The sequence below is a fragment of the Colossoma macropomum genome, unplaced genomic scaffold, assembly GCF_904425465.1.
Source record: "Colossoma macropomum unplaced genomic scaffold, Colossoma_macropomum, whole genome shotgun sequence".
NCBI classification, from domain to species: Eukaryota; Metazoa; Chordata; class Actinopteri; order Characiformes; family Serrasalmidae; genus Colossoma; species Colossoma macropomum.
In genome coordinates this window covers 21528061-21552966 of record NW_023494803.1, presented here as the reverse complement: position 1 = coordinate 21552966, position 24906 = coordinate 21528061, and the positions used below count along the sequence as shown (strand labels likewise).

Sequence of the window (24906 nt, the reverse complement as noted above, 5' to 3'; positions counted from 1 at the left end):
CATGTTTAAAGTAATCCAGCAAAATTTGTTTATTTTCTATTTTCAAACTGCAGTTGTGAACCTTTTTTGCAGTTAATCAACCCTTGAAAACTTTCAGCATAGTGACTCGTTGCGACTCCTGAACGACTCGTCCTTTTGAACCGAACCGATACACAGAGTAAACTGAATCAAACTTTTTGTTGCATGCACGCAACGTTTATGTCCGTGTAAAAGGCTGAATACTTCTCGTAAACAATAATATTTAAAATCATTCATATTAAAATAGAATAACATGTGTGTATTAATGTTATTAATGTTAATTTAATCTTTCCCAGTTGAGCCGTGTGCAGGTTCAGTATTCAGTGAGATTAAGCGGCCGCGGCCCCTTTAAGCGCTGCTGGGTGGAGCCGTAAAGGAAGTGAAGTGTCACCGCAAGTCTCGCCAAAACACCGAGCTGTGGAGTCGCCGCTGTAGTGACCTGCCGCCCCTCAGTCCAGCTCTAAAGTGACACACAGCACGCTGAGCTCGGAGGTAACGGCCATGCTGTGGCGCTTTGTCGTCTCTGTGTTGAAAACCGGCGCCAGAAACGGAGCTTTGTGCGAGTGAATAACTGAAGCTGGCGGTGGGGTTACGGCCGTGGGTGGGGCCATGTGTTTATCCTAGCAACGGCTTTCCGTTACTTCCACCGAAAAGTTTTTCATTAACAGAGTTGGGGGCAGCGGGCTCTGTAGCAAAGAGAGAGGAAGAAAGAGAGAAAGAGAGGGAGCAAGGGAAATAGAGTCCTGCGAAGTTGCTAAAAGTTTTACTGTCGTTTCAGGAGGGTGTCGGCACGTTTCGTTTTCGAGGCTGCGGTCGCCCTTTTCACACTAAAGTTCATTAGTTATTAAAGGGGCACTCCGGCTAAAATGAAAAATTGAAACCATCGCCACATCTGTTGTAAACATGCCTATTCGCCTCCTGTAGTGGTGCCGCAGTAATCTATACAGCAGGATTTTCCGGTTTAAAGAGTAGGAAAACCCCTTTGTGATGATGTGTTTTGAAGGTAGGAGGGATTTTCGCAGAGCAACAAGCACTTTGGGAAATACTTCAGTGCAGGCTGTTTTATTTTTATCATTTTTTTCTGTAGCTGGCTAATGGAGAAGGAAGCCAGATAACTAACAATACCACTAGAAAGCAAAATTTAATGTCTGTATTTCTTCACCTCTACAGTCAGGATGTACTGAGGGGTGTTTCTCAATGGTTGTGATATATTTGCGTAATGCATGCTGTGTATTATAGTTAGAGAGCAGTGAGGAAATAAATAGGACAATTACATAACATTCTGTCCAACCAATGAGGTTGAGGAAATATAATGCTAGAAATGTACATAATCTACTAAATTACTTTCCAGCCAAAACTTGTACCCCATGATCGCCTGTGTTTTGCACAGGGTGCACTTTAGCAACAAAAAATGAACACTTATGCTCTTCATTTTTGGATTTGTGAATGGACAGCTCCATATAGTTTTGGCAGATTTGGAGAAGCCTAGGAGTTATAACATTTTTCCAGTTTTAAGCCTCCAGTTCTAACAGTTGGACAGACTTCATGCCATTTCTGTAATGTTAGTACAGAAAATGTGTTTATTTATTTACCTTATATGTATTGTATTGCTCTGTACATTATGCTATCACAATATAATTACAACACATTGGTAATGCTCTTTAAACTCCCTGCAAATTGTGTTGGGATGTAAGTTGACCGTCTGTAACAGTGAGGAGAAACAAAGACTGAAAAATGATCTGTTTATCTGATGACTCAGGCCATGTTCAGGAGTCTCCTTTCACAAGTCGTTCAACTGCCTTTAGGTCCTGCCATCTGCTGGAAAGCTGGAGGCCTGGAGTGCCGGCGTCATGGTGAAGAATGTTCCGCAAGGTCAAGAAGCGCCACAGCAGCAGCAGCTCCCAAAGCAGTGAGATCAGTACCAAGAGCAAGGTGAGCTCTACAGTGTGACAGCATTTGGAGAGAGCAAATTAAAAGGTAGAATCAACCACTTTTTCCCTTTGCATAAAGAGATTAACCTTTACCCTCACCTTGTCAAGTCTGTAGATTCCAGTCTGGGAGGTCTGTCCAGGTCCAGCACAGTCGCCAGCCTCGATACAGACTCCACCAAGAGCTCAGGTTAGCTTCATACATTCCTCATGAACAACTCTGTGTTCAGCAATTTAAAAAATTCATAACCAAGTAACATCTTCTGCACGTTGCACCTGTAGGTAACAGTGCATCTGAAACTTGTGCTGAGTTCAGAGTGAAATATGTGGGAGCTATTGAGAAGCTGCAGTTTGAGATGAGCAAGACCCTCCAGGAGCCTCTGGACCTGATCAGCTATATTGATGCAGCTCAGGTAATGGTTGGTCGCTTGCTGCTTGCTTGGTTTTGACGTACCCTTAGTTGCATAATAAGAGTCTAAATTCAGTGTTTCATCCCCACATTGAAACAGTTTGAACAGTACAAACAGAATCCCTGAACAGAAAATGTTTTGACCATTTTTTTGAGGAATCTCCGTTGCATTCTAAGCCAACTTCTAACCAGTAACATCACAGTCATTGGCCATGTTTAATTCTTGGAAACATCTGTTAAATTCTCTCCAAAGCAAGACGGAAAGTTGCCGTTTGTGCCTGGAGAAGAGGAGATGATCCTGGGAGTGTCCAAGTATGGAGTCAAGGTGGCGTCTTTGGACCAATGTGTGAGTCTCATTATAACACTGTTCATTCAGGTTTGTCATGCTAAAGCAAGCTTCACTTGAACTATGGGGAAGTTTTCAGTTTACCACATTGAAGTCCCCTCACAAAACATTCAGGTCTAACTGCAACTGCTCAAACACATTACATACTTTTTTAGTGTGTATTATATATCGATGCTGTTGGAACAAAACATTGTATCTCCAAAAAAGTAATTTTAGAAGAAAATACTTTCTTAACTTTCAGTGTAAGTTCATGTACTTTGTTCTAAGTCTTTTTGGACCATTTCTGTTGGTCCATTTGTAACGAAATTTTGACGCAATAGAAACAGTTGGCATTTTTAAATTATGTAAAAAAAAAAAATTAAAAAGTCAAAAATGAAGTTTTGTTCTGACAGCGACAGTATACACTCCCCAAGCACTTTATTAGGAATACTTATACACCTACCCATTTATGCAATTATGTAATCAGCTAATCATGTGGCAGCAATGCAGTGCATAAAATGATGCAGGTACAGTTTCAGGTAATGTTCATATCAATGATCAGAATAGGGAAAAAATGTGATCTCAGTGTTTTCACCATGGCATGATTGTTGGTTTCTATCACTGGCTGGTGGATGTGGTGTAATGGTGTGACAATGTTTTCTTGGCACACTGTTAATTCTATTACACTGAAGTGCAGAGTTGATTTTCTTTCTATTTATTTTATTTCTATTTTATTTTCTATTTTATTTTACATAAAACCGAATAAAATGTAATTCACAAAAAATTTAATAAATAATAAAATGGATGATTGCTTTTTTGGAGCAGTTCTAATCGCGCATCCTTAATCCTAAATTTCAAATTTCACCACATTTTTATTTTCAGAGTGCCATATTTTACTAATCCCAAACCAAACCAACATTTAGGATATTTAATATAATATTTCAAAAACATGAATGCATACTATATTAAATATTATCATAATCAACTGTAATTTAAACTAACATACCAAATCAAGTTAGTTGAGTTATGGCATGCATTTTTTTGCACACTTAATGTGGATTTATGTGTACACTTGTTTGTTTTGTGCTACAATTGGACTTCCTATCCAATGCTGCTGTCTTATCCCATCAGGATGTGTTGCACCGCCACCCCCTCTACCTGATCGTACGCATGCTGTGCTATGACGACGGTCTGGGTGCTGGGAAGAACCTGCTGGCACTCAACACCACTGACGTCAAGCAGCAGGAGTGCAGCATCTGGGTCTACCAGTGCAGCAGCGCGGTGAGCATTTATACTAGACCCTTTAGTTCACCAGGGGGCTAAGCTCTCAACACTGTTGTGTTTTTACCCTGTTTTAACCTGCTTGATGGTGTGGAGGACTATTAGTTCCTTTATTCAGGGGTGTTAAAAGTTTGGAAATCACAAGAATATGCAGTGCATGGGGTCTACAGAGCTGAGCCTAAGGACCGCCAGTTCAGATCATGTTAGATTACATAATGGATATTTGATGAATGATTAATCTAGTCTTAACATTCTTTACAGTGGCTTATTAATTTCACATTACAGCAGTGAAAGAGACAAATATAGAGATCACACAGGTTTTTGCACGTATTGATGGTTCATTGTTGCCTGTGTTTGTATTTGCTTTATCTTAGAGAGTCTGTGTTTCCAATAATATAAATAATATAAAACATTTAAATTGATTTTAATATGATGTTTGTACTCTATGATGTTTGTAGAAAGCAGAAAAAAGACATTTATAGATGTGTCCAGAATGATGAATGGTGCTATAGATGATAGTAAATGATACAGAAAGCCCTATAGCATCACACCTCACATTAGATAACTTGACAATAAATGATTAGAAATAGATAATTACAGTGTATAATTTCTTTGGGTCTCTAAGATTTCAATAAAGGTATCTTTTTTTCCCAAATTTCATTTTTTTTTAATCATTTGAACACATCAGCTGCCCTTTACATTGTGTGAAACTCTCATGACGAATGGACCAATAGAAATGTTCCAAAATAGTGTGGAATAACATTTCTTTATATTAACGTACATTGAAAGTTAAAGTTTTTGCTTTTTCCTGTAACTATTTTGAAGATACTTTATTTTTTCGACAGCAACGCTATGTAAGTAACTAAATAACAAACGTTTTGAAGGCTATTATAGTGAATTACAGTATTAACCAATGTATGTCAAACTCTTACATTTTCTGTCCTACAGGAACAAGCCCAGGCCATCTGTAAAGTGCTGTCAGCGTCCTTCGACTGTGCCCTGTCTTCAGAGAAATCCTGAGGCCCTACACTGTTTTTTTTTTTGTCTCTCGCTGCGTTTTTTTCTCTCTTTTTTAAGGCTAGGCCTCTCTCAGAGCTCAACAGATGAGCAACATGCCGTCCCTCAGGCTCTAGAAGCCCTGGCTAATGTTTACGATATTGGTAGAAGTTGCCTTTTCCACACTGACCTGAGGTCAAGATCAGGTACAACTGCTTCAAGATCAGTATAGAAGGGCAACCTCTACAGGGAGCAGTGTTTACATCATACATTATTTCATCTTATTTAGCATCCTCTGCTCCTAGCATCGCTGCCTCCATGACCCAAAGCTCTGCCTACCAAGTTTGGGCGGTCTCTATTTTTGTAACGTAATTTAATCTTATTTAATGTAAATATACATTGAGCTCAGTGCACAGTTGCTGCCATGGCCCAGTAACTCTGCGGTTCCTGAGCACGCATGGGATTAATGCTATCAGTGGTACAGTAATTACAGTTAGTACAGAGGAGCACAAGGATACGTTCATCAAAAATGCTGTAAATTGAAGTTCTTTATAGCACTGTCTGACATTCAGTGCTGTTTGGAGCACACCCCCTTGCTGACCTCCCCCACTCTCCTGGTCTAGATGGGATCGGGCCGGTTGACACGGTACAATAAAATCAAACTTTTAATTGATCAGAATTTAGTGGAATTTACTTGTTTTTTTTGTTTTTTGTTTTTTTTTTAATTCTTGCCACTATAGTTCTATATATATATATATATACACACACACATATATACACCAACCAGCCACTCATTAAAACCTACTCTTATCAATCAACTCAGTTTACCATATCAGTGCACTTTGTAGTTCTACAATTACAGACTGTAGTCTTGCTGTTGCTCTGTATACTTTGTTAGCCCCCCTTTTACCCTGTTTTTCAATGTTCAGGACCCCCAGGACCACCACGGAGCAGGTATTGGTTGAGTGGTGGATCATTCTCAGCACTACACTGACATGCACCACTGACATGGTGGTGGTAGTGTTAGTGTGTGTTGTGCTGGTATGAGTGGATCAGACACAGCAGTGACTTTACATCAGCAAGGTAGATGTGTCTAATAGGGTGGATGTGTCTGATCCACTCACACCAGCGCAACATATAATTGGGGATGCAACTATTCCACAGACATGTATCGGGGTTCTGGAAGACGACGTGTTACTAATGCCAAAAAACGTATTATTCATTGCACAATTAACACTATAACTGGTAGTGGGCGATATACTGGTTGAAATTCTTCTTAGGGTATTAGTTTTGTCATTAGTGTTATACCAATATGCACATAAATGCAGGTAATGCAGCCCATCTGTCCTAGCTAGTGTAAAATAAGTTCAGAAATACTAACAGATGTGCTGGTATGCTAAAAGCACTCAAATGGGAAGCTTTTAGCTGTGCTTCACTTGTAATTTTAGGCGAAATTTCCTTGTGTAATGCACTGATGCACTAAGCTTCCAGCGGTGCATAATACATGATCCCTGAGTAGTTATTAGTTCAGTGGCAACCAGTGTCCTCCACTAGATGGTGATCTTCTTATATTTTAGGCATAGTTACGAGAGACATTGAAATAATATGGAAAAGTGAAAACAGTGCTTAAATATATTATACTGTCTGTAATCTTCCAGAAATCCATGAGCCAAGACTTCCTACATGAATAATTTATGCAGTACTTAAAAAAATAGGGGATAAAAAAGAAGTCAAGTTAGCAAGGAAAAAGTAAGAACACTACATCTGGGTTTGGTTTACTTCCAGTTTTTCCATTTATTTGTACAGTATTAGAGTCAACAGAATGACACAGTAAATAAGAGGGAATCAAGGTGGATTGTTTTCCTTGGTTAGAGGTGTCTTCTGGAGCTCTACACATAAACACCTAACCTGGGTTGATACATGACAATGAAGCAGATGTTTTATCAGTTCAGTTTTCTGTTTACAATTAAATATACACATATAAAGTCTTCAGTTATTTACAGGTCCAGATAAACAGTTCCTATTTATTTCCAGTGAGTTAAAAGGCAGAGGAATATTCTAGAAGGTAATTACAAGTTTCCTCTTGCTGCTAAAGTTACAGGTCACTGTGAATCAAGCTCAACAGAGACTAGACTTTTTTTTTTTTTAATTAAACATTATATAACACATTCTATAGAGTTGCTCTGCAACCAAACCAAGAAGTCCATCACATAAAACATATTCCTGTACAATATTACATCTGCATTATCCACTTATGAGCAAGGTGTGTGTTGCACTGTTACTGGCTATGAGGAATGGTTTTGGCTTTGCCTTCAAATGGTTACAGAGAAATCAAGAGAGAGGGGTGTTGGTCCTGTCCTATACAACCTAAAACTTGGGCAGACATGAACATTACTCTAAAAATAAGCCTTAAAAAATTCATGGAAAGCTGCTGGGTTTAGTATGGCTACCGGACATATTAAGATCATGCTAGCTGACGCTATTATGTCAAAAGGAATGAACTGAATGCCAGAATAAATGGTTTAGTCCAGTGTATTTGCCATTTCCAATACACATTATGACTCCATAAGGGGAAACCACTATCTGTTCTCTTGCCATGAACAGTGAAAACCTGGAGGAAAAAGCAGGATGCCTAGTGAGTCCAGACTGAGCATAAACAGGAAAACAGTAGGTCGGGGGCATTGCAGTGACCAGTCGTACAAACTACTTACTCTTAAAGCCAAGGCTCTTGCAAGACTCCTTCATTTTTCATGTTGTGTTTTGAATAATTCCATATCGTCACAGCCATTACTCCCCTGTGGATTAAGCAGCAGATCTGATATTTGATGACATCACATTCTCACACACACCGTCATAACAAAACCTCATATCTTTGAAATGATAACTTTATAGAAGAAGGTGAAAATGTTCTTAACTTTTAATTTACGTTCATGGAACGACTATAACTCCAAGTAATTTTGGAATATGTTTGGACAACGTAAAGAACAGCCAGCTCTTTCAAATGGTGCACAAAATTGAAAAATTGAGTTTTTGATATGACGATTATGATATATACGCACAAACATTCTTCTGTCTGCCCCTTTCTTCCTCACACAAATACAGTTTCTCTTCTTGCCCCTTTCTCTCACACATACAGGCATGTAATGCAGGGCCAAGGCTCTCCCAGGTGTGAAGAGAGGAAGTTCTATTTATATGTTCCAAAATGGGCCACTGAGTGTAGAAATGGGGACAGTGGAGCGCCCCCTAGGGGAGGCAGCGCCAGGGCTATCCTCCTGGGTTAGCACCAAACGGTCTTTCAAAGTCAAGCCACATCCATTTCTTCTCCGTTCATGCCACACATGGAATGCAAATTAACAGGACTGGATTTGCTGATATGCAGATAGGTACAAATGGCACTATAATAAAACAGCCTTCTTCTGTTCCACTGCATCTAGAAGCTCTAAAGATATGAACGATGCACTTTTTCTGAACAGAGCCTTCATCTCCACCAATGTTGTCCTCTCTTGCACTGTGCAGGAGAGATGCAGTCAAAAGTGCATTAGCTGTGTCAAAACCACTGACTACAATCATTTTTTTTCTGGTCAACAAAAGAAAAAAGGGTCAAAAAGGCTTCCACAGTCTTCAAGGACTGATACTACTAGTTATAAAGACATTCAGGAATGAGAAGCATCAAAAGCAGTTTGCACGAGTTGATCCAACAAGACGTCCCAGGGCTGGCTGGTGAAAGCTGCAGGTCCAGGAAGAGTCGTGTAGGCACAAGCTTTATGATGGTGATGATGATGATGATGACGATGATGAGGACAATCAATAAGCCCAAGCATGTAGATGTGGGAGGTGATCCGGTCAGCCTGGGTAAGCGTTGCCGTCAATCCACCATAAAGTGTACAAACGTAACGGGGAAGGCGCCCCTCCTCATTGGTTCTCCCTCTATATGGCCAAGCTAGAAGAAAACCAAAAGAATATAAATCATTATGCATTATTTTTAAACCCTTGGTCACCAACTCTCCTCCTGGACATCTCCTTTCCTTCAGAGTCTAGCTCTAACCTGCATCTAACATGCTTCCCCCAATATACCAAACACTAAAGCATCTGATCCAGCCATTTGAGGACTTCTGAAGAAGTTAATTAGCTGGAGCAGGTGTGGCAGGTTGTCGTTGGAACTAGATTTTGCAGGAAGGTGGATCTACAGGACCAGGCTTGGTGGCCATTGCTGTACACGATTAAAGCAACAGTTTATGCAAACTGCATGCTTAAAACATACCTCAAACTGCACTCCAAAATGTCTGTCTAATTCAGCCTTTGAGATGTAAACAAAGTCATTCAGAGTGGTTCCATGCGAAATGAATCATTGTAGAGAAAATTACCGCGTCAGATGTCTGTACAGTGGTGGTAATGGGAACCAGGGGGATGCAATGTCTACAATGCAAATGTAGACATTTTATTTGCTATTCAAAATAAGTAGTCAACCTACACATGTCTTCTGGGTGTTTATGTAGTGTTTATAATGATAAGTGTTCTTTGGGGATTTTGCCTTTGTATGAACCTCTCCACCATAATTGTATTTAAGTAAATACGTTTTAGGCCGACATCAGGCAGTTTATTCAAAACCAGTTAATGTAATAACTTTCTGTGAGGCATTAAACTCTTCAGACGTCTGGTTCCTATCACCACCACTGTGAACAATTCTGACTCAAACTTTCTCTAGGATGGAGCATTTCACATCAAACCACTCTCAATGACTTACATACATACATTACATAGTAAAAACAGGTCTGGCACCTATAGTGGCTACTGAATTTTGTACATACTTTTGTCCATTTTTATAGATACAAGCATATCATACAATTTCAATCACTGCATAAGAAAGTCTGTTTAATGTTATTTAACAATTTGACATGGTTTGATGCAGATGTGTGAAGATTCAGGGTTACATGATGCTCAATGGTGTCCGTAAGCTTCTATTACATGTTAAGTACATCATCCTCGTAGCTCAACTGCAGAACTGAAGAAGCAAACTTCAGACACCAAACATGTTTTGACTGACTGACTAAATCTGTGGTAAAGGAAAAGTTGTTTACATCTGATTTTTGGCCAAACTGTTCATTCAAACAAAATAAATAATAAAATTAACTTTTGAAAGTGTATAACTTTCTTCAGCGTTGTCCTTCAACAACAGACTGACGCTCGTACAAAGTCAGCGCACAAACAACTTAGCTTTGTGGCGTGTGCACTGGAAACAAATGACCTCTTGTTCACTTCCTGTACTAAAGATGTGCGCAGCCACCACTGCTGATAAACAAAACAAGCATGCGTGGTGGAAACATGTTCCTCGGAGTCGCCGAAGCGCATCTGTAAGTAAATGCCACTAAAGTCTCGTTGATGGAGAGCTGGAGATTTGGCTCCATTGAGGGCTAATGACTAAATACAGTCAGTGGAAAGGGAGAATGGATCTGGGAGGAAATCGAGCAGCAGCTGGCCTGCATTCATAACAAGAAAGACTGTGGGGGAAGAATGAGGTCATCACATATGTCCGAGCAGCCATGGTAACCAGAACTTGATAAAACAACTCTGTCTCTTTCTCTCCCTGTTCCGAATCATGACCTTGGCTGTCCTTCCTACTTACTTACAAAGCCAGCTTCTTCCCATCACACAGAGGACAAACACTCACCCACCACTCCTGGTCTTCCTCTCCATCCACCACTATCACCTCACCCTCTGTGAACGTCAGCTCGTCTGGGTTATCGGCCACGCAGTTGTAGATGGCCTTCACCCGCTTCGGCCTCTGCTTCTGACGCACACACACATTTACACAGGACGTGTCAGACAGTTTTGCAATGTAAGCACTGCATCTGTTTTCATCTTGAAATGTAAGACTGGAAGTTAAGATCCCAACAAGATATTTAGTTTTTCCGAACTGATCATTAGAACAGGACAAATGATCCAGCTTCATCCATTATCCAGCTTTTATATGGCTGTGTCTTAAAGAAGGTAAGGTTCTTATTCACTTCACCACTGGCTGTGCATCCAGGGAATGCAAATAAATGAATGCTGTTCCTGCTAGCTCAGTTATACTTGCTCGGTTAGCTTTCGCTCGTCATTAGCTTTCTCAGACTTGAACAGAGCAAAGGAGACCAGGAGAAAACACAGGTTTGTTAAAGCCGTGGGGGTGGGACAGTCCACATCAGCTATGTGATTGGTGAGGGTGTTGCTTCTGTAAGCACTAACTAAAATTAAAAACTGTTTACAGTTTACATCAAAAGAGGAGAATGTTGGCAAAATTCATGGGCCATTTATTGAGCATTGTAAAGTTATTCACAGGACATACTTTGCACGTTTATAGTGTGTGCACACAAGAGCCAGATTCACCTACTAAGAAGGAAAACACAGATTTAGCAGATTTAGGGGCTTTAAATGTTGTAGATAATGCTGCAAAAACATCTTGGTGATAACTACTGGTTGAGAACTACTACAGAGACACATTAGTACCATTCCATTAGTTATTAGTTAGGAAGGTCGCTGGTTTGATCCCCTGAGCCGACAGGACATGACTGAAGTGCCTTTGAGCAAGGCACCTAACCCCCAACTGCTCCCCGGGCGCCATAGATTGGGCTGACCACTGCTCTGGGCAGGTGTGCTCACTGTTCCCTAGTGTGTGTGTTCATTAGTGTGCATGTATGTGGGTGTTTCGAACACGAATGGGTCAAATGCGGAGGTCTAATTGATCTGTGTGCAAACACAGTTGGCCAATGATTCTGAGTAATCTATGTACCAACGTATCATCACTGTCTGAACAATCTCTTATATCTCCATTTCTGTTATTCTTTTTTACAGTGTCCTTTACATTGCATGAAATTTTTAGAATGAGTAGATCAATATAAACACTCCAAAATTGGTTGGAAAAAAAAAAAAGATTAATTCATGTTAAAAGTCAGGAGGGTTTTTACCCTCTCCTGCAAATTTACCAACTTGGAGATACAAGGTTTTGTTCAGAGAGCGACAATATGCTACTTCTGAACAGCTGCCTCACACTGCCTTCACACGGAATGCAGTATGCACTGCGCTCGTTGCTCACGTTGGGGGAAGCTGCTTCCACACCACGCACATGCGTAGCTGGTTGGGTGTGAAAGTACATGTCACTCTCTGAAAAAGCTAGCCTTTTGTCCATGTTGGAGGGAACTACCAAACACACACACTGCTCTTGTACTGGCCGTGCTGAGTCTTGGCCAAAAGTTGGAAACATCTGAACATGCGTGACTCTACATGTCTCTGCATCCCGTTTAACATAATGTGCACAATGTGCTTGAAAGCGCAGTGGTCAATTTTCTGCATTCAGTGTTAAAGCAGCTTCAGAGTTCGTTTAAATAATCCATCATCCATCATAAACATTATATCTTTACAGTGTCATACATGACCAACAACCACATTCTATATTAAACTGCTACTTTCACACTTCAGTCACTTCCTCTGATGTAGTGAAACTTACTGGGTACCCTTTCCTGGAAATGTGGCCTGGAGGCAGAGACTGACCAGTCGTGTTTTGAGGGCATCCAGGAACTTCCTTTGCTGCTCATCAAAACACAGGAAATGACTTCTCAGTGAAAACAAAGCACTTCCAACATGATAACCACTCAAACAACTCAAGTCTTGAGCTATGTAAGTCTTTTAACCGTACACAGCCAATGCTAGTGCAATTAAAACATCAACTTACAGTTCAAGTTGTTTCTTTGACATCTACCTGGTCTCTCTATGGAGTCCGAGCGCGCCAGAGGGCCTTTGCTGTAGCTTTTGTCCGAGCTGCAACCAACAAACGCAAAAATAAATAAATAAACAAACAAACAAACCTTCAGTTCACAGATGCTTTGAGCTGCACAGAGGTTCCCAACTCAATACACAGCTAAATAATCCACACTCGGGGCCATGCAGGGACCATTAGCACACTATGTGCCCTACTTCTCTGCTCCTCCGGCTGTTCGTGCTTGAAAGAGAGCCTTGAATAGGAATTAATGACCCTGGCCAAGCAGCAGTTCCCTGCAGGGTTTTTCCACCTTCCTGGCATTCTATATGGGCAAAGTCACCTTTGTGCTCGATGGAGAGAGATCACTGAGGACCACAGAGAGACCTTCCCCATAAAGAGCCTCAGGGCTGATGGCAATGTACAGTCTGTTATTCTGGCTTGGTCCTATTCTGTCATTCAAAAGAGTGGGGGATACTCAACACACGGTTTATAAGAAAACCTGTATTTTTTAAGAATTTATGTTAGCCTATATAGAAAATTTAAAAATACAGATTTTTTTTGTAGTGTTGGATTTGCATTCATAATTTTGTTTTGTTGCTGATCATTTAAAGGAGAGGTTAGATTTTTCTTTATATAGAGGAAAAAGGTCTAAACTTGTGGCACATCAAGTCAGAGATACACTAGTTTAATCATAATTTAATGCTTCACATATCATCATTGTGATATCCAACAGCTTTTCTGACCACTGTGTATCAAATAAGGCATTCAGAAATATGTGTATATGTGTATGTGCATGTGTACACAGTGCACACTGACCTTGTTGTTGTACTCCTGTTGATGTTCTGGCCTGGAGGCACCTGTCCTGGTTTGGACTGCATGTTCATGGCCTCCATCACACTGGCCGTCTTAGCCACAGGAGGAGGGGGGCCGCCCGGCGCTATGACTGCAAAGATCACACCATCAGTGATGCAGCCAAGTGCCAACACAACGCAGACAAGACAGTGCACAGTGCAAAGTGTATTTCTGTTCCAAAAATATTTTGGGTTTTGATCTTCCAACTCTTAGAAGCTGCATTTACTGCCTGCAATAACAAAAGCCTGTTATAATTTTAGCTCAAAGAAAGTGGAAGAGCAGTTATTTTGAACTTGATGAAAAGCTACTGCTGTGCATACAGCGATGTTTTGTGGGAAGAAAATTACATCATCTACATTTCTGCTGTATTTGAAACACACTAAAACAAACAGAAAGAAGTCGCAAGTCCAGACTTTAACCTGTCGATGCAGAATGTAACTTCAATGTAAATGTAATTTATTGAGTATATAACGTATGTATGGAAGTCAAAGAACAGCATCTGCTGTTTTTTTTTTTTTCTACAGTCTAATCTACTGTCTACAATCTAATCTACTGTCTACAGTGTAATTTAAAAGGGAATTCTTCTGGTTTTAATTCTGCGTTAGTAAATGGTTACGATGTAAACAAAGTCATTCAGAGTGATGTGATTTGAAATGCTCTGTTCTAGAGAAACATACTGAGTCAGAATTGTTCATAGTGGTGGTGATAGGAATCCGGCATCTGAAGAGGTTAATACCTCTAAAAGCTACCTCACTGGAAGTCATTACATTAAAAGGTTATGAATACGCCTGATGCCTTAAACATTGTTTTCCAATGAGGTGTTGGCCTAAAACATGTTTTTTGAAAATTAATTCATGGCAGAGGGGTACATGCAAGACGCTGCGATGAAAACTAGTACAGATTTACCACTATTTTACCATGACCAATGGTCAATGATCAATTTTACATATAAAAACTCAGAAGACACGTGTAGGTTCACTGGTCATTTTGGATAGTGAATAAAATGGTTATGTTTGTGTTGTAGACATTGCAACCCCTGGTTCCCATCACCACCACTGTAAAGAAATCTGAGTCAGTAAGTTTCTCTACAGTGAACTACTTCACATCAAACCACTCTGAATGACTTTGTTTAGGTCTCTATGAGTGAATTAAGCTGAATTGGGTTCATGTATGTACTGTATGGCCTGGATGCTATGTTCTGAAACTCTAACGTTAAATGTATGTTAAATGATAACATACTACATCAAACTACATCAAAGGAAAATTCAGTTTTCCATGATGTGCACCCTTATGACTTGACTAATGCTGTTGCTTCATAAAGTGCAAACTCACAGGAGGTGGAAGTGACCCGCATGGGTGGAACAGGAGGGTGCATGTTGGGGGGATCGGAGGAGGACCTCTGTCTGCCTGCCAGGTCTATAGGGCCTGGCTTCCATCCTGAGGAGCCCTGAACCCCTCCACTGAGACCAGCCAACTGAGCTGAGAAGGGAGGTTGAAAAGAGAGAATGAGAAAGAGTCAGAGAGAAAAACAGAGAGAGAAACATTAGTCAGACCATGGCTCAGAAGAGGCTGCTTTTTGTTTCTCTACATGAAGAGAAAGTTCCGGAATGTGTCGTTTCTTTTTCTGGGCTTTGGCTCGGCTCCAGGCCAGCAGTGCTCCATTCGGCCTTAATTACATTAGAGTCTGTGAGGACACAATATGCACCCTGCAACTGAGGCCTGTTGTCAAGAGAGCCAAGAGCCAACAGTCATGCATCCAACAGCAAGAACCAAGCCTCTCTACAACAAATGATGGTGTTATAGCTCCTCTAACTGATGTTATTTCTATCAACTACAGCACCTATGATGGATAAAGGAGTAGCTTGGCAAAAAAATTTGATTTGCACAATTTTCCAGCCATTTGAGTGTGGGTATGATCATATCTCCAGCCTACCCCACCCACTTTACTCTGACTGGCTCCACCTAGCTCCCTAGTTTTGAAATACTTTGTGAAATATTTTTAAATTTTAATACACTGTTACAAATCTGTATTGTGAAAATGTCGAAGTATTGTGACATAATATGTTTGCCATACCTCCCAGACCTAGTTTAATATGTTGGAAAAAATAAAACAAAAAATATAAATATATAAATAGAATTTTTAAGTTATTTTTAAATCATTTTAAAAAATACTAAAAAAAACTGTGAACATAATTTCTATTTAATATTTGGTATACTATGTTGCACTAAAACGGGACTAATTCTGCTCTCTTTATAATGAAACATGCAGTTGGTCAGTGTTCTACATGAACTGAAAATGTGCATGATAAGTTCAGAAAAGCATATTGTATTGTACTGTGGCGTAATTTATCACAATATCAATACACATTGTAATACTGCCCAGCCCCATACTCATATGCCTTTGTGACCCTCCCTGCTTTCTAAATGAGTCTAAACTCCAGAGTCTGCATAGAACAGTGACCCATTATCAGCCCTACTGTCCAACTGATCCTACTGACTGCTGCCATTACGAAAGGCCAAAACTGATTCTAATCAGCACCCCGGCTTAGATATAAACCTCTCAACAATCCAAATAGGTCAGAAGCTTCACTTCAGCAGTCACCAAGGAGCTACACTGTAATTGTTAGGGGTGAAGATTCAGGGGCAGGTCAAGTGAGACTTCTGATATTTTTGAGATTATATAGAAGGGTTATTAATACAGCAGCCTGCATAATGAGAGGTTTGTCAGGTGATTATAGCTTCTGTTGAATGTGTCCTTCATCTTTCTGTGTCTTTGTCTAATGTTTTCCCCATAGCTGTCCACCGTCCTCACCATCGTCAGTGTAAAGCTGTTTAATCCTGCATTTAAAACGATCTGTGTTTGTTTCTTCAACTGACACAGCACAGTTGAAATAAAGCTGACAGATATTTCTTAGAAAACAAGGCAATTAAAAGTTTTAGATTTCTTCATTTCACCATTAATGTGCCCTGCTCTCCGAGTATACAACCCATCACACAATCTACAGTATATTCTAAGCAAATAAAAGCTGAGTAATTCAACAGTGGATACCTATATTTCTTGGGGGCAGTGGAGGGGCAGAGGAAGACAGTGGAACCCCAGTGGGGGGGCTGGTGTTCAAGATGGTCCCATACGTCTCGTTATTGACCAGGTTGGGTACGTAGCATCGCTTGTCCTTGGTCAGGCCAGCCGGGCTGGGCTGCAGCACTGAAGTGCCGGGGGTGTAACAGCTGACAGGCCGTTCGTCTCGCCGGAGGGGACTGGGCTGTGCACAGAAAGGTCAAAAGTCACAGAACCATCAACTTAAGCTTCCATAATATTAGCTTTGAATTAAAACATTGAGATTCCACCATTTTTCTTTGACTATTTTCTTCTGACCCTGTTTACACAGTCATAGACAGGAGACACAACCTAAATATATCTATTTCTTAAAGCATATATGATCTTACATGGATGCAGAAATTGAAAAAAAAGTTTGATGCTGTGTTCAGAAGCTAGTCAGCCGGTCACTAATGTCAGTGAAAGCACCAGCACAATCCATCAGTGTTTATTCCACACGCTCACCCATAGAGCTCTTCTGCCTGTGAAATTCAGCTCCTGTTGCCTTTTACACTGCAAGCATCATACAGTCTGGAGCAATTTACCCCCTTTCATTCTTAATGCATAACTACAAAGAACAGAAATTCTGCTGTGCCTGGCATTGCCTCATATTTGCATTGAACAGGAGGACAAACAACAAAGACACAAAACAGATTTCCATATAATCTAAGTAAAATGCATTTATGTGATCAAGTATGAATAAATATCATCTGGACATTATCCAGATAGGAACTGGCTAAGTGAGACTGCCAACAACCACTGAATACAGAGGGACAACTTCTCCATTCAGGACAATGTCTTTAATGGATGTGAAATACTTCAAGCATATCGGTGTGGGCCATCTTTATTACTTGCAAAAATATTTGACTATTGACAAAGTGAAAGTAAAGAATGTTTTTTTTCTTCTCCTGTAAAGTTACCATTTTGGAGATTTTTGGACAGCGACAAAATACTCAATAATTCTTGTAGTCAGTGAATAAATATTATAGCTTTAGACCAGAAACATACTTCACACAAGAATGTAAACGCAAAAAAATTAAATACTTTTAATTAAATACTATATGCTACGCATATACTTTTTCATGCATTGTTGTGTTCTAAAATGCGTCATGGCGCAATATATAATGCAACACAAGCACAAGCTGCACCTTGAGCATTGCAGCAAGGGGTGCTATAGCTTTAGATCAGCAGTTTATCGAGTCTCTTGCAGAACTGGTTTGAAATATAAATGTGTATGTATATATATTACTTCATTGCCTTTTCATTTGTTTCAGTTGTTGGACGCTGTTAGAACAAAAGTTGATCCTGTTTACAGACACTCAGATTTGTCCTGTATTGACCCCTTAACTACTAAACCCCACCACAGCAAGGATGTTGGCTTAGTACAGCAGAACCATGTGTTTGGATCGCAGGCTTTGTCATTTGCGTTCATGTTATCGCACTGAGTATGTTTCTGGCGTTAAGATTAATCATTTCAATAATAAATCTAGGCTTCCTTAGTATAAAACCCACAACACTGATAGAACCCCTCATCTTCAACTGATTACTGGGGAAGGACAGATACCTTCTCGTCCAAATCTTCATCACTTTCATCCAGATCTTCATGCTGTAGCCGCCATTCATATTCCACATGCACGTGTGCATTAAACTTGCCAGCCAGCGCCTGGTTCAGCTGCAGAACAAACCACACAGAGTTAACCGCAATACAGTACAGAGTTGCTGAAAGGTTGTCAAGTCATTAGAGCTTCTGCTGATTATGTCCTTCATCTGTCTTTGTCAATGACTTCTAGATGTAACCTCTACACAGCTTCTATAAATGGTACTTAATACAATGAACTCCGAGACTCACCAGCTCCTCACACTGCAGATGTTTGAGTCTCCTGGCAATGTCCAGCGGGGTCTCTCCTGCCTCGTTAGCTGCACATATCATTGAGTAGAGATACAGTTACACACACTGTCACACACACACACACACACACACACACACACACACCCCACATCATTAGTGCTAGAGAAGCTGGAAAGGAAGTGCTTCCTTCTCATTCTTATGCCTGGCAGCACACACAAACACATACAGAGGATTTGTGGCATCTTGTGGTCAACAGTGCTTAACAGGAAGGACAAATTCAAGGGCCTGCCCACATTTAGCCATAATCAAGGCAGGCAGGCTCTGCGAATGCACACATACACACACATACAAACACACACACGCACACATACACAAACTCAAGCAAACACAGTGTATTGTTATTTTCATGAGATTTTCAACTAACAGTTATTATTCTAGCTGAATAATATGCCTGCATCTAAATTCAACCTTAGGGAAAACCTTCTGACATGCAGGGGTCAGCACTGCCTATTGCTTCATCTCCCTGGCCACAACATTTCACATTTTCTCAACATCTTGGCCACTAAAAATGCATAGCCTGTGGCTTGAGTGGTCATTTGCTATGTTTTTTGGGGGTCATTTTGCCTTTAAACAAACCACCAGACCAGCTGAATTTTCACAAATATCCACCAATAATAACAAAATGGCACCTTTTGCCCTCCTGTATGAGGTATGAGATCCACAGCCTGTTTGGTCAGACTACATCAAAGTAACTGCATCAAAACAGATTTTATCATAACTGTTAAGACTACAATAGCAAACATGACAACAAGTGACAGCTTCAGTCACAGCAAGTTACAGCCTTTCCTTATTGCCTGCTGCAATGGCTGGGCTATTAAAATATGGCTTTGCTGCCAGTGGCAGTGCTGACAATGGAAAAATAATAGGATAATGATGATGGCTATGGAAAAAAAAGAATCAGAAAGTCGTTCTCTCAAGCACATGGTCAGCTTCCATGACAAATGCACACCACAAGTTCATTCTTTACCAGGAGAAACCAAATTACAAACACAATATTCAAAAACATGGCCTCTGAGAACTTTTAACACAAGTGCTGTTATAGTGCAATGATCTTCAGCAATAATGACCCCAACAGGTCTGGTTGGTCAAAGCCTTACGATGATGGAGGTAGGTCTGCAAGATATAGTGATAAAATTCTGCAATCTTGACATGAGGGACCCATCACAAAAAGCAACATCTGACTAGTATTTGCCACAAAAGCATGCATTTATACAAATAAAAGCATGATTATATATTATATTATATATAAAAGCATGTTTCAACAATTCTGACCACAAATTCTTAATTTTCGCCACAAGCGCAATCTGTCTACCCCTGGTCCCAAGTCTCTTAAAGTTGCAAAGTCCTCTTTGTAATTTTAAGTAGGCTAAAATGACCTTATTTACATAGGAACACAAAAATAAACAAGACTTTTTCCATATTTGGGCCAGTAAAATGTCACATTATTATCATACCTTTCATGTCTTCTAGTCACAAAGGGAACATTTAGTTCCCAAAAAGAGAGTAAAACACACACACACATACACACATCCCAGTGCCAGGCCGCCCGTTGTTCTGGCTTAGCTCCTTTGTTTGCAGCGTTCGCTAGAAGAGCATTAATTAGGGTGATTCTCATACTCAACACCAGGAACACTGCCAGCTACAGATCCACATTCTTATCACCGCATCCAGCCTTCAGCCCAGTCAAAACAGGCCTCTGCCAGGCACAGGAAAGTGAAAGGATGCAAGCAAAACTAAACAAAGCATCCGGGAAAGCTTCAGCAGAAAGACAGGACTCGCTTCTGATCTTCACAAAAAGTGAGCGAAAAGCCGTCCAACATTAAAGCCAAAAATCTGAAAAGTTTCCCCCGTACATCAAATGTACCTAATCAATCAAGACATGTTTGCTTCTTTGATTGTCCACCGGTGCAGCTAACAAGTAACGAAAATACAAAGCCAAGTTTACCAATGTGCAAAGTGTTATTTCCAGTAGCAAACTGTGATTATTCTAAGTTAGAACTTTAGTTCAGGCCTAAATGTCAAAACTTCATCAAAAACAAGAAAAAAATCCACTTCCACAAAAATGCTAATTTCTGCCAGCATCTCTATGGGATTCATAATAGTATGTTAGTGCTAAGCTAACTGTTTAAATAGATTAAATTCCACCTGAATTCTAAAGGGCTTTTTGGCCAGAGCTTCAACCAATTCTAATTCCTGCATTGCAGGACTTATTTGTGCATGGTTTAATGCCCACCACTTGGAAAAGTGCCTTGATTTGTTTACTTTTAAAAAAAAGGCAAAGAGCCTCAGAGCTGTTCATCTTATAGGCCACTAAGTTTATTAAATACAGACTACAAAATTGTTGCTAAAGCTCTTGCTCGCAGACTGGAAGCTGTGTTACCAAAATTAATCAATCCTGACCAAACAGGATTTGTGAAAAACCAATATGGTTCTGACAATATACATCGGCTTTTAAATATTGTAGATTTCGTTAACACACACAAAAAAACTTTCTGTTATTGTTTCATTAGATGCTGAAAAGGCTTTTGATCGCGTTGAATGGAACTTCCTGTTTGCTACACTTGAAAAGTTTAATTTACCCACATTTTTGTAAAATGGTTTAACATTTATACTCAGATCTGCGAGCCACAGTTTCTTCCAATGGATTAGTATTGCAAGTAATATGCGTCGCAGGTGGGACAAGACAGGGATGTCCTCTTTCTCCCCTTCTTTTTTCATTAGCGATTGAACCTTCAGCTAAAATGATTATGTTAAATACAAAAATTTCCGGTATTAGGGTAGAGCATGAAGAGCATAAAATTTCTCTTTATGCTGATGATGTACTGTTATACATAACCAAACCGGACTCATCTATTCCTGTATTATTGCAGTGTGTTTCTCAATATAGTACTTTATCTGGCTATGGGATCAATTACTCTATGACACTACCACTTAATATATCTACCACTTCATCAGCTTTGGCAAATTTTCCTTTCAGTTTAGCCATGTCAGGTTTTAATTATTTGGGCATTTTTTTGACACCAGATCTTAATAATCTATATGCCAAAAATTATTTACCTCTTGTAAACAAATTGAAGACCGACTTAGCCAACTGGTGTTCTCTCCCAATCTCTGGTAGAATAAATACCTTGAGAATGAATATTTTACCTCGTTTACTTTACTTATTTCAGTGTCTTCCTTGCTATTTACCTAGTTCATTTTGTAAAGACTTGAATGGGCACTTCTCAAGGTTTATTTGGAACAACAGAAAACCCAGAATTAAATTACTGAACTTAATGAAACGTAAAGACAAAGGGGGAGCAAGCATGCCAAACCTACAGTTTTACCACTGGTCAGCTCAGATGAAACACATTATCAGCTGGTGTGCTAACATATCTGTCTCACTCTGGGTCCACATGGAATCGAAGGCCTGCTCTCCTTTACCTATACAGTTTTTACCCTTCATACATAATGTGGAGAAATTACAAAACGTTTCTGGGTCCTTTGTCATATCCAATATGTTACTGGCCTGGAAAGAAGTAAAAAAAAAATTCAAGGTACCTAAAGGCCTTTCCTTGCTTTCTCCAATTGCATTGGAGCATTGGAGCAAACTTGGTATTTTCACAGATAAGCACCATGAGTTAAAAGGCTTGATTTCAAAGGTTTATGCCATGTTATCTGATGAATGTTTGTCCTCTTTTGCAAGTCTTAAAGATATCTGGGAAAGAGACCTTGAGGAGGCGATTGATCAGGATGTCTGGCTTTCTATCTGTTCAAATTTATACCCTAAGTGAACTCAACTTTAAGTTTATTAATTAATTTTATCTTACACCTTTGCACTTACATAGGATATTTCCAGAAAGATCTGACTTATGTTTCAAGTGTCAATTACATAAAGGTACTTTTATTCACTCTTTCTGGACCTGCGATAAAATCAAAACATTTTGAGAAGGGGTGCATTCAGTTATACAAGAAATTATTAATATAGAGTTTACATTATGCCCTAAATTATATTTACTCTATGGCCAGTTGGAAGATACACTTCACTATAATGCTAGACAGATATTTATTCTTCTGGTTTATATTGCTAAAAAATGTATTCTACTTCTCTGGTCTTCTCCTCAAGTCCCATCGCTGAATCTGTGGTTTTCTCAAATAACATCTTTACTTCCTCTTGAGAAGTTAACTTTTGATTTACACCAAAAGACAGAAAAATTTTGGCAAATATGGTTTCCTCTCTGGAATTATATTGATCATTTATCTTAATGTTGTACTTATCCAAGTGTTTGTGGTTGTATAATCATCCCTAGATTTTCCACTCATATGGTCCATCTGCGTTTCCAAATGCATCTGTATCTGTAGACTGTTACCTGACAAATGTCTTAATAAAAATATAATAAAAAAAAGATTAAATATGGACATTTAAACCTTAAAAGACATTTTTATCCAAAGCTTGTGGCAGATATTAACATACTGTTACATCCAAAAGAAAAAAAATGTTTCTCCTTTTTAAAATTATTTGTATTTTTCTATATAATTTGAGCCGCTGCCTTTTACAATGTGTGAAAGGTTTATGATGAATGGATAAATAATAATGTTCCACAGTTGCACAGAATAAAATCTCTTTGCATTAACTTACTTTAAAATTAAAAAAATGTTTTCACTCTACTATTTTGGAGGTACGTGTTTTTTTTCCAGACAGTAACATCGTATTTTACCTTGCGTTGCAACTTTACAGTAATTCTTTCAATAAAGAGCCCTGGCACAGAGCTGCCGCTGTTTTTCATTTGTAACTGACAAACTACCACTCTTACCCACAATGCCAAATCTTTGACTCCCAACTACTAAACCTACCCAGAGTGATGATTTTACCTCACGAAATTGGCCATACCCAAGCAATCAAAATGGGATTCCTCTGTCACTTTCTAATTATGTTAGGGGTTAATCTAATGTGTTCGGGCTTTTGTCCAGGTCTTACAGTCCCACCCAACGAAACCACTCACTTGGCTGTATCTAGCTTGACACAATGAAGAATCCTAATTAGACAATTTTCCATTGGGCATTTTGCATTTCCAAACAAAACATAAAATTGAAATGAGAGGATTACCGCAATACTTGCAGAGTTTAACTATACAAGCATATGATAAGAGCATGACCAGATCATATCAATTTGTGAAGTAATCTTAAAGAGACTTCCTTATGGGGTTTCTGACACTGTATTACATACTGTTATCTATAAAAGTCATCATGCTTTAAGGTAAGGGTGTTGACATGACTACGCTGATGAGTGATATCGGGAAATTGTGTCAGTTGTGTTTTTGGCTGAGGTACCGCTCTGAGGAGGTGGTTCTGAACTTATGTGGTTGGTAGAGGCTGCAGCTTACCGATGTCTATGGAAGCCTTGCCTCGGAGGAGCAGCTTGAGGCACTCGCTGTTGTCTGTGAGGCAGCAGTAATGTAGCGCGGTGCTGCCCTTCACCGTCTGCCTATCCAGATTCACACTAAAAAACAAACACAGCTCAGCTCTTTGCTAGATGTACCATTTAGGGTCCCTTAAAGAGTCATAAAGACTGGGGAGAAAATATGCTTTAAGTCATTTTACATGAGTGGATTTATCTGCACATGCACACAAAAATAAACATGACTTTAGTGTCGGGAGTGCTATTATGCTGGTCAGCACTTAATCAGCAGAGAGAAGGAAACACAGCACAGGTGCGTTTAGGCTTGCTTTATGGTTCTTGCCTGTTCTGAGTGAGGAAGTCCACGATGTGGAGGGAGGTTCTGTCCACCAGCCTCACAGCCAGGTGCAGAGCCGTCTCTCCTTGTTCCTGTAATAAACAGACCAACAGACAGAGGGACGAAACAATAAAATCACTAGAGAGATTTTACATCGAGACACTGGACTGGTTTGAGATGAGAAGACAATAACAACACAGCAATACTGAACGACTGGAGGCTTCAGGCCAGAGTATGTGCGGTTAATGCAGGACAATCCTTGCCATATTTTAATTTAAAACATCACTTCTTGACAACACTATTTTATTCAGACTCACACATTCCTAACAAAGTGACTTAAAATCTAAATCAGACACACTACTGGAAGCAACAGTAACTTTGTAGAAATTAACTAGTGATCCACAATCGAAATCAGGCAAGATCAGAACCAGCAGAGCTGCTCCAAACACGCGTTCAGCAAATGGCCACTTTATTGTTTTTATTTTGGCTGATTTGTGTTGCAATTTTATAACATAAATAAGGTAAGTCAGATAAGAGCATTTGCTCCGTATTTCAACGCTGGTGCTACACCATGTCATAACAATGACCCGGACTTAATTGCATTAAATAGCCAGCTGCCTCTTACTTTCAATGTAGCACATT

At 39.7% G+C, this 24906-nt stretch overlaps 2 protein-coding genes across 7 annotated transcripts in view; one reads left to right on the top strand and one right to left on the bottom strand.

Moving 5' to 3' along the window:
• The first annotated feature begins 381 nt into the window (after positions 1–381).
• itgb1bp1 (integrin beta 1 binding protein 1) lies at positions 382–5636 on the top strand. Its single transcript, XM_036594119.1, has 7 exons — positions 382–510; positions 1824–1950; positions 2058–2136; positions 2229–2359; positions 2609–2701; positions 3812–3961; positions 4910–5636. The coding sequence occupies exons 2-7, from the start codon at positions 1879–1881 to the stop codon at positions 4979–4981; spliced, it is 597 nt and encodes a 198-aa protein (XP_036450012.1). The 5' UTR covers positions 382–510; positions 1824–1878; the 3' UTR covers positions 4982–5636.
• Positions 5637–6731: 1095 nt separating this feature from the next.
• asap2a (ArfGAP with SH3 domain, ankyrin repeat and PH domain 2a) overlaps positions 6732–24906 on the bottom strand; it is a 107125-nt gene continuing 88950 nt past the window's right edge. For 4 of the 6 annotated variants that reach the window (XM_036592924.1, XM_036592927.1, XM_036592929.1 and 1 more), the window contains 11 exons: positions 24271–24356; positions 23914–24029; positions 18491–18558; positions 18206–18313; positions 16594–16807; positions 14877–15023; positions 13509–13635; positions 12666–12751; positions 12441–12520; positions 10626–10745; positions 6732–8897 (listed from right to left, as the gene is read on the bottom strand). In XM_036592924.1, the coding sequence (XP_036448817.1) occupies positions 8823–8897; positions 10626–10745; positions 12441–12520; positions 12666–12751; positions 13509–13635; positions 14877–15023; positions 16594–16807; positions 18206–18313; positions 18491–18558; positions 23914–24029; positions 24271–24356 (1227 nt within the window). In that variant the 3' untranslated portion in view covers positions 6732–8822. The remainder of the gene's footprint in view (positions 8898–10625; positions 10746–12440; positions 12521–12665; positions 12752–13508; positions 13636–14876; positions 15024–16593; positions 16808–18205; positions 18314–18490; positions 18559–23913; positions 24030–24270; positions 24357–24906) is intronic. The other 2 variants (XM_036592925.1, XM_036592928.1) reach the window with 2 other exon arrangements.